Genomic DNA, 10,238 nt, shown 5'->3' with positions numbered 1-10,238 from the left:
CATAGTTTAATAGAATATGGGAATAATCTCACTTATAAAGAATTATGGGGTTTAAACTCTTTGTTTATGATCAGGTAGCATATGGTTTCCAATTTTATTCTCAATAAATGCAGACAAGAATTTGGGTAAGGTATGATAGCAGGACAGATCTAGTTAATCCTAAATGATAGGGTCCCTATTGGAAATCTTACTAGGGATACCCACTACGTTGGCTATTGAAATCCTGTACAGATATATTTGCTCAGTAATGGTCTCAAGATCACACCACAACTTATGCATGGCATTAGCACACACTTCCACATTATTCAAGTTCACGATTTTACCCGATATACACCCAATATTTATAATTTCAATATCCATTACTCTTATTTTTCAATGGATATAATCACTTGGTGATATAAAACTATGTCAATAAGTAAACAAAGACACTTTGCAATGTCTGACAGTTATGCTAGCACAACCATGGAATATATCAATCAATGACCAAACCTGGCCACGATTGACAAGCCTCGTCTGCTTGGCTTGCCGAGCCACAAATGCCTAGTCGAGTGGGCTCGACTGAGCAGGTATAAAAAAAAAACTGAAACTAAACTTTCAGTTTAGTTTGTTGGGCTGGCTAGCAGCCCAGCCGAGTTGTGCTCGGCTGGTTGCCAGGCCCTGCCAGGGTGCACACATGCCCAACTTGGGGTAGTGTAGTGGCTGTCAGGGCCTGCCAGGGTGCACACAGGCCCGGCTTGGGCCAGTGCAGTGGCTGCCAGGCTGCACACATGCCTGACTTGGGCCTGTGTAGTGGCTGCTAGGCCTGACTGCTGGAGCTGGTTGGGCTGGAGTCGGACCCCAACAGACTCAGTCGGCCGGGTGTTGGAGTTTAAAAAAAAAGAAAAAAAGAAAAAAAAGAAAAAAAGAAATGTCAATAGTATGTATGATTTTTTTTTATGCATGCAAATTTTTGGACTTCCTTATGATAATAGCATTGTTGCTACGCATGCTAAGCATGAAGTTTCTACCTTTTTTACTTGAGTAGCTTAATTTAAAGTATTATGGTAAAGTTGTTTCACGTGCTTGTGTATACTTGAATGGATTATGCTTTTGCATGTAATAAACGCATGAGTGTTCACATGTTTGATTTGTAAATGAGGGCATGCATTTGACATGAATATGTACATTGAATGAAAGCATGCATTTGATATGAACATGTAAATTAAATGAAAGCATGCAATTAACATGATTATGTGAACTCGTGCGCATGCATATGGATATTATTGTTTGATGCACATCTCTGAAACTTGCATATATGAATGTATATTGAGAAAAGTAATGCATAGTGGTATGTTATTCATGATTTTTACATCTGAATGCATCGATGATCAAAATGGATCATCATGGGCTGTGTGAGTCTTGAGCAGGTGTTGCTCTTTGTTTTAATTGTTAAATGTATTATTATTATTTTATTGCACTGTTCTATGTTGCCACGGGCTGTGGTCTCGTGAAGAGCTTGACATGTTAATTTGCAAGCTTATGTTATTAATTTTGTATGTTGAATTACAATTTTAAATAAATTAATTAATAACAAGATAAAATAAATTAAAGAATAGTGTAATCTATATTTTCTTGATGTCCCTTCTTTAGTGTGAGAATCTTAGATATTGCAGTTTTGGGGAAAACTGTGATGATACTAAAACTTTGTATATATTGTTGTTGCCATTGAACCCGGTTTTAGGGAGAATCTAACACTTTGCCTGAGGGTGGTGTATAAAAACAACTGTTATTTTGGTATACTAAGAAAAGTGACACTTGTGAATATTGATGTCCCTAGTGTCCCGACATTAGATGCTGATTTCTAATGTTCCAATAGATGGTGTTGTTTTCTGATATCGATCGAGGGCTAAGTTTGAAACCCAGTAATAAAATACTTATATGCTAAGTTACCCTAGGGACCCTACTTGACTTCAAAAATTCTTACCTGTTTTGAGTATCTGCAGACAATGGTAATTAAAAAAAAGAACCTAAATTGTGTACATTTAATAGAGACATGCATATGAAAAGAAAACTCGAGTAAAAGATAATAATTTATTCATGCATTGCATTAAAATCATGCATATTCCTGCTATGCATTAGATCATGTATATTTACTTATCCTCTTAACTGTGATATATTGGTGAATGCATAATGTTGTTTCCTTAATGTATGTTAAATATCTTTAATGCTTAAATTGTGATCCCTGTTGTTATTAAATATTCTCTATTGCATGAATGATTAGTTGAATTATGAATGCATTATATTTATGCCTTTCTAAAATATTGTGTGAATCTTATTTATGTTCTTTGTTCTTATTTGATTCATTAGAGGGACCTGTACGCAGGATTCTTTGAATTCTTATACCCTATTTTTTTGTGTTTTTCGCAGCCTTAGATGCCTAGTGGGGAGGACTTGCTTTTGAGAAGAGTCACGAGAAAACTATACGACTACATGGCAGATTCTTGGGACGACGTAACTCTTTCATTTTGCTTTCTTTACTTTCATTTACTTATGTCTCAGACTCTATACATCTGAATAAATAAAGTTTGGTTTGTTTTGGTTTGGTAAGAAAGATGAGTATAAGATCCCTTGTGATGGTAATAGTGTTTAACTGTAAGGCCGCGGGTCTCTATGAATGTTTCCGCACTTGTTTTTAAAAAAAAATTGTCACTTTTTCATGGGTACGAAATGGGGTCATTACATATGGTGCAATCGTAGAACTGGACTTTGATAGCTGGTTTTGCTTGGAGGGGCACACTTTCAAATACAACCAAGCACATGTCACCATGATATGATTACCCTTGAACAACTTTACAAAAAGAAAAACAAGAGAGAAAGAGAGCATGAGAAGAGAAAATTCATAGATGACTTGCCCTGTAGTAGCTGAGGTTTATATAGCTCCATAAAAGGTCCATTAAGGTTCAAACGAGTTGCATGCACTTATAATGACTCAAACGATCACACTCCATGGGCTGTTGATGCTCACTAACATCTCGACGTTTCTCGACACATTGGGGCTAGCGGTTAAGGCTGGGTGTCACCATCAAGGTCTAAACAGGCTGCACACACTCATTAAGATCCTAACGATACCTCATAATGACCCAAACGACCACCCTCAATGGGCTGTTGATGCTCACTAACATCATAATGTCTCTGGATACGTTGGGGCTAACCGCTAGGTGTTACCATTAAGGTTTAAATGGGCGGCATGCACCTATTAAAATCCAAATGGCACCCATAATGACCTAAATGACATTTTCGATGGGCTACTGATGCCCACTAACATCCCAACATTCTTGGACACGTTGAGGCTAACTGTTAAGGCTAGGTGTTGCCATTATGGTCTAAATGGGTTGTATTCACCCATTAAGATCCACACAAGTAGCATGTACCCATAATAACCTAAAAGCCCACTCTCGGGCTGCTGGGCCCACTACCATCTCAACATTCTTGAACACATTGGGGCTAGCCGTTAAGGCTAAGTGGCACCCTTCAGTGAGATCGCAAATGACCTTTCACCACTTTAGTCAATCATCAAATCCCTTAAGTGGTTTTTATGATGTACAACTGAACCTAATCCAAATCCAAGTTTAAAGTTTAAATTGACAAATCCCTCATAGAACTTGCACTCTAAGCAGTCTCTCCACATTTTAAACTCAAAGGGTTTTTCAAAGATGTTCAATGTATGACTAAATACTTTTCATAAAATTTCATCAAAAATCATTCTAAGAAAACTAGGCAAAGAAGGGGATATTTTGCCAAAGATTGATTAAAAAGGGTATTTATAATATTTTTATTTGATCATTTTATGGAAATGCATGACAAACCCCAAGTTTTTATGGAAATGCATGAAATTTTAAGAAATACTTTTCATAAACTCAAAGGCTAATATTTTATGTATGACAAACCCCAAGTTTGATCGCTCGAATAGACTTTATTTCTTTATATGAAATGCATATGAAACCGTGGTTATCCTTTTTGTCATTGACAACCAATCCATTTATGCACATGTTAAGTTTCTACATTCTCACTCATACAAGAATTGCTTATTTACTAATTTTAATTTTTCCCTTTAAGAGAAATATTAAAAGATGGGCATGACTGTACTTATGATGTTATCTTGCTTCTCAACTTGCACTCCTCTTTAAGTTGGGGCCACCCTTGACTGCAGCTCTATTAGGTTTATCGGCAGTGAAGGTCCTTTAATTGTGACAATCACATGATCAGGGACTTCTTTGCCACAAACTGGACTAACAGCAGCACCTTGATGTGACTTTACAGTGAGTTTTTCGCGAGCAGCGGCATCAGTACTGACACGACTCTTGAAGCCTGCAAGAACTGACAGTTCATCAACGGCAGAGATTAAACCTTCCATGCGACCCACAGTATCTACAAGTATAGAAGCCACAGTTGCTAGAGGGAGTATATCCATGAAAGCTGTGCTAGTAACAGTATCTTCATGTGCATGGTGGTGATGAAGATGAGCATGGGGCAGGAATTTTAAGGTAGTGTGTAGCTCCTCGATGCCAACATTAATGGTATCAATCAGGGAATCGATGGTGGATGATTTTGTCATGGTGTCAATGCTTGCTGAAAGCTCCCTCAGAGTCATCGAGGAGGTCGAGCTCACCTTTAAGCATGATGCCCTAAGTTGTTCACGAAGAGCTTTGGGTGCCTGCACATTAAACCCCCATTCATCATCATTGTGATCTTTATCATCATCATTATTATTATTATTATTATTATTATTATTATTATTATTATTATTATTATTATTATTATTATTATTATTATTATTATTATTATTATTATTATTATTTCATGTCACAATGATGCGCCATTTTGAGGGCATTTGTGATGGGTGACAGGAGTCGGAGCACACTAGGACACTTTGATATGAGTAACGTATATAAACATTATTTTAATACTTATTGACAATATTTCAATCAAAATGCATTTCTATATATTAAAATGTCAAAAAAACTAGTTTTTATTAAACAAAAACATTGAAAATTTCATGTTGCAGTATCCAATTATTCAAAAACTTTGGAACTAGCCCCAACGGGTTTGGTGCATTGTAAGGGGCCTTGGCCACTATAGACACCGTGATTAGGGTTCCATTCCCATAAGTGCCAAACCCTGTTTAATGATTAAAAGTCAAAGGGTAAGCTCTTGCTTATACCTTGGGGACTCCTCGGGGCAAAAGGTCTGTCACAGGTTTACACCATCAGCAAAGCTACTGTAAGGCAGGCTTAACCAGTGTGGCTAAGTATCTGATCTCAAGGGTAGTTACACCATCATAAAAAAAAAAAACTTTGGAACTTGTATATTCTTATGATATTATTTCCCCGGATGAGAGAGGGAGGTTTACCTTGTTGCGCGAGCTGATACAAGCATTGAGGGATTCAACACAGTAACCACAGCTCCTAGTCATTGCCCCAATCTTTAGATATTGCTTCCATGGATGGCGAAATCCAAACTGCCCATGAGGCGGTTCCCATCTTGCAAAGTTTCCCTGTAAATCACATTTTTGTCAATATACAGAAAAGAATGGACTACCACTCTATCGCCTTAGAGAACAAGGTCTATTAACATTAAACTGCCTATCTTTAAATTAATCCCATCTTTTTTTTAATTCTGTGGAAAAAAAATAATACTTGTTTTTTTTAGTTGCTAACCCATAAAACAGAAGTCCTTAGTCTTGGGGTGCGAGAGAGGCACCTATGTTGTCCAAGTGGATGCCATCTGTTTCAAGACTCGACCAGGATGCCAACATTATCATTCTTCTTTCGTAAGAATTTTGATGCATCGTGCATTACGGCTGGGAGGCGACACAGAGTGCAGCATCATGCAATTTCGAAAAACAATTCTGCTTTTTTTTTGTCTTGTGGAAAATGACAAATCAGTGTCCTTCAAAAGGTTCTACAAGCTTTCTTTATAGACCAAAAAAAATACTTACAGATGATTGTATATTTCCAACACGACCCAGGCAGCCACTAGTGGTAACTTCTAAAGAGTTGTATGCCCTAAACATCTTAAAATATAGTTAAAGGTATTTTTTCACTTCATTCAAACATGTAGATGTGTTTGCGATTGCTTTTTTACTAAAAAACAATGTTTTTGCTCAAATTAATTTAACGAAAACACTTAATTTATTTCAAATTTTAGTGCAGTTTAAGTTGATTTTTTGTTACTCTACACACTTGTCAACATGAAAATTGCCTAAATACCTAATATATGTTTTCTACTAAATAAGCAAGCCAGAACGAATACATTTGTAAGTTTAAATTAAGCAAACACCCAAAACCTTGCCCTTTCAGCCATTTAGACCGATATAGGGGACAAGACTGTTGGGAGTCAATATTTTAGCAGTTATATGCTGGAAATGAGTTTTTGAGTATCTACCGTCTAATTCTTGAGAAAGCTGTTCTCTTTTGGACATGTTTGGCTGCTTACCAGTGAATCCTCTTTGGCCTTTGAATCAAGCACGGTTCTGTATTGAATAGAAGGCTGCTTACTTTTAAGTTCCCCTTCTTCTTCCCTCTCATTGAAGTATTCCTCCATACAACCTGAAATTTCACATTCCACCCCTCAATCTCCATTACATGTAAACTAAACAACAAAGAACACCTAACATAAACAACAACCAGGGAGGGTTTAAAATTTCTTCTATATAAATGGATTGTTGTTTTTTCCAAATATTGTGGTCGTCACATTGATGCCATAGTTTTCCAACAAAGCACTACCATGTTGGGTATGGGTATCTGACTCAAACAACAACAGAAATGAAATAATGGTAAAAAAGGAAGAAACAGAAAAAGGGGTCACCTTCCAAGGAATCTGCAAGTTTCTTCAAGTTGCTCACTGTTGAGTGATGGAGATCTCCCCCTGCCCAAACTGGGCAAATCAGAATAGACACAAGCACACAGAGTACACCACCAATGGCCACGGTGGAGAGGCGCTGCTGTGCTAACTCAAGCAGTTTGTCTTCTCTATACCCTGATACTGATACCAGACTGAATGTGAGTATGAATATTAAGACACCATAGTCATATCTTGCTTTAATCCCAGGAAAGAACCTCGAAAACGTAGCTGCTGCAGCTGTATAATTGGTTGGTATGTCAAGTCACAAACGCACTCAAATATAGAAGGAAGAAAACCAGTGTGTGTGCTTGCGTGCAGATTGCAGACTGTTGTATAGGTGTGTAGGTTTCGTTTACCTAGTAGGAAGACTGAGGCTCCAAGGATTATGGGATTCCCTTTCTCCCCTGAAAGGCTTGCTATGTAATGGACACCAACACCAAGTGACCCAGCTAGTAGGGTAGCAAATGCTCTATTTAGACCCTTGCTTAAAGTTCCACCTACAAGTATTAAAAACAATATCAAATGAGCAATTGTAGCCAAGCTACAAATTCTCATACTTTTTAAGTCTTCATATTGAACACACACGCACCATGTTTGCCATCTAACAATTGAAGTTTGCATTCATGTAAGTAGTAAGCAACAAATGGACTATTACATAAGCATTATATGTAATAAACAACTTATGTTGTACTTACCCACTGTATATTCGAAGACGACAACCACAGTCATGACAGCCCAGATGGCATTTTCTCCAATGCTGTTGTGAAGAGGCCGGATGAAGTAGAACATGGTGACAATGGTGAGGGCCAGTCCCACTTTAAAGGAATGATAGATCCTCCTGGGATCATCTCTGCCCAACTTCAACACTTTCTCCCATATGGCAACCATACTCATGTAAAGCCTTAAAAACAAATTTGACATGCTGCGAAACCCGCGTGTAAGAAGTCCAATCCTTTTTTCCTCTCTAGTAATCTTCAATGGTGATGCACCATGAATATGAACACTGCACTCCATTATGTTTGCACTCACACTTACATAAGAGAGAGGAGAGAGAAGGGATGGTTGGGTGGGGTGCTCCTAATGCTTATAGGTTTGCTTAGTGAACACTTTGGTTGCAAAGAACTTGAGGAATGCTTGTTACTTATATATGCCATGGAGGAGAAAAGTTTGTGTTTTGTAGATATTTGTGCCTTTAAAATGTGTCGTGTGTACGACAAATGCACGGATTTGAAGCAAGTGATTTTCAAGCGTTAGTGGATGGATGACTCAACCATTTTTTTGAAGCAAGTGATTTTCAAGCCATAAATGTGGTTATTGGTCAGTTCATTTCCTGTTTCTTCTAATTTGGCCAATAGCCCTTAACAAAGTACATGTCAATTGGTTCCTTTTTGAGTTATAGGCTTTGGACAAGGCTAGCAAGGAGAGCGACCTAAAAATACAGGCCTGATAGTGATGCTGGCCTAGAGAAATTGCACCGGGAATTAAAGAAAAAGAACAGGAGAGCTAGGGATGACAGTGGATCAGGGCGGGTGCGGGGGACAAGGTCTTCACCCTCACCCTGTCTCAAAATTTTGCTCTCAATTCCCGGTTCATCCCCATCTCAAAATAGCCGTCCTCATCTCCGGTCCATTTCCATCTCAAAATAGTTGTTCTCATCCCCATCGCCGTCCTCGTCTACGTTTCAAAATAACTTTATTCCTATTTTAAGAGGAATAAGAAGAAAATAAGGAGAAAAATGGTTTAAGGTTAGGAATATATGTATATATATAAAGATTTTATGATATATAAGGGTATATTAATAATTTCATTAAGAGAGCGGAGACTGTGATGGGGTGGGGCAAGGGCAAGAGTAAGTCCATCCCTGCTTTTAACCCCATACAGGTTTTGATTTTTACCTTCATCCCCTGTCCATTCCCCGTTTTATGTCCTCCATCCCTGGTCCAAACAAGGGTGGGTTCGGACGGATCCTCATTTTTTTCCGGTCCACTGCCATCCCTAAGGAGAGCTGGACCCTTTATGGTCCTTGACTCAGTTCAGGTGCCTAGTCTGTTAACCATTTACTAGATCAAGCGCAGGCAATTAGTTTATGACTTGGTTTAGTTTATGCATAATTTGAGTGGATCTTTTAACCCACTGAGGTTCTTGTGAACACTGGCAATAGGCTAATAGCAGCATGAATGTTATCTTCAAGCCTTATCCTGACTACATGCATGTGATAAGCCTTACAAGTAGGGGTGTCAACGGGTTGGGTTTAGTTTGGATTCAGGTGGTACCAGACTTGGACCCAGTTTTCAGGTATGGTATCAGGTCCAGACCTGGATCTAATGTGGTCCACTATAAGAAAAACCAGACCCGGACCTGATAAGAACTACATGAACTAAACTGGGACTATACCCGGTAAAACCATATTTTATATCATTTTTACATTGAAAACTTGTGGTTCTTAATCGAAAGTTGGGTTGGGTCCAGGTCTGGTATAAAATTTCACAAACTATACTGGGTCCATGTATTAATCAGATCTTCAGGTCCGGACCCAGGTTTTAATTGGGTCTTATTATTTATCACTATACCCGGACCCTATAGGGTTTGGTTCGGGTAAACCAGGCCCGTTGACACCCCTACTTACAAGGCAGTCCACTAGTGCAATGACCAAGTCAGTCAGTTTCAATTTAATGTTCATTTAGCGAACCATGTCAAAAATGAAACTGATGTAAATTTTCTTTTTCTTTTTTTTATTGTAGCCTCGTGATATTTTAAAGACAAATTCACAAATCATGAAATTCACAAAAGTAATGCAATATATTAAAAATCTTGCCTCTTTCCAATATAGAACAAAATTTATGACTGAATTACTGACATTTGCGTACTTTTATATTTTCCTATAGCTTTAAAATATTATACACCAAGATTTTTCCGATCTATTGTCCTTTGAACGTCAATGAATTATTATTCTTTCAGAAAAAAAGGTTTTAAGATCTTTCAAGTTTTCCCTGATCAAAATACCTGAGAGAATGATGTTTGTAACACTGTTTTTACAGAAAATGGAGAGTTTTCAACACATAAGTTCATTAGATCATGACATTTTTCTGAAACAAAACAAAGGTTTTCTTTCTCTATTCTTTCTAAACAAAATTAAACCAAAGGTTTTAAGTTGGGATGCAACTTGCTGAATTTCCATTTAAACATGTATCACTATGGCATGGCATATAGAACACCATAAGTGACAAGTGGTTCATGTAGATCAATCGGCGTGTCACTTAAATTTTATTCATTTTTAGTATATATTTTGTAATTCTTCCATTGTTTTCTTTTTTTTTATTATTTATTTTCTTAGTCACCAGAATCCAATCTTATCT

At 37.6% G+C, this 10,238-nt stretch overlaps 1 protein-coding gene across 1 annotated transcript; it reads right to left on the bottom strand.

The window, feature by feature from the left end:
* Window positions 1–4,162: 4,162 nt before the first annotated feature.
* Window positions 4,163–7,896, bottom strand: LOC149837922 (aluminum-activated malate transporter 10-like). The gene is made up of 6 exons (XM_090008153.1): window positions 7,578–7,896; window positions 7,239–7,379; window positions 6,847–7,119; window positions 6,475–6,587; window positions 5,390–5,533; window positions 4,163–4,693 (listed from the first exon to the last, which is right to left on the bottom strand). Exons 1-6 carry the CDS (start codon window positions 7,894–7,896, stop codon window positions 4,163–4,165), a joined length of 1,521 nt encoding a protein of 506 aa, XP_089864279.1.
* Between the last annotated feature and the right edge of the window lie 2,342 nt (window positions 7,897–10,238).

The sequence above is a fragment of the Nuphar pumila genome, chromosome 5 (genome assembly GCF_984573655.1).
Source record: "Nuphar pumila chromosome 5, dmNupPumi1.hap1.1, whole genome shotgun sequence".
NCBI lineage: Eukaryota > Viridiplantae > Streptophyta > Magnoliopsida > Nymphaeales > Nymphaeaceae > Nuphar > Nuphar pumila.
The sequence above is the reverse complement of the archived record's forward strand: the minus strand, read 5'-3'. Positions and strand labels throughout refer to the sequence as shown.

What these genes read in the sequence shown, in the direction of transcription:
- LOC149837922 (XM_090008153.1), bottom strand. Translation starts at nt 7,896, where the DNA reads ATGGAGTGCAGTGTTCATATTCATGGTGCATCACCATTGAAGATTACT. An exon ending in AGGCCAAAGAGGATTCACTG is followed by an intron (nt 5,534 to 6,474) that starts GTAAGCAGCCAA and finishes TGTGATTTACAG; the next exon opens with GGAAACTTTGCAAGATGGGA. An exon ending in GTATCAGCTCGCGCAACAAG is followed by an intron (nt 4,694 to 5,389) that starts GTAAACCTCCCT and finishes TTTAATGTGCAG; the next exon opens with GCACCCAAAGCTCTTCGTGA.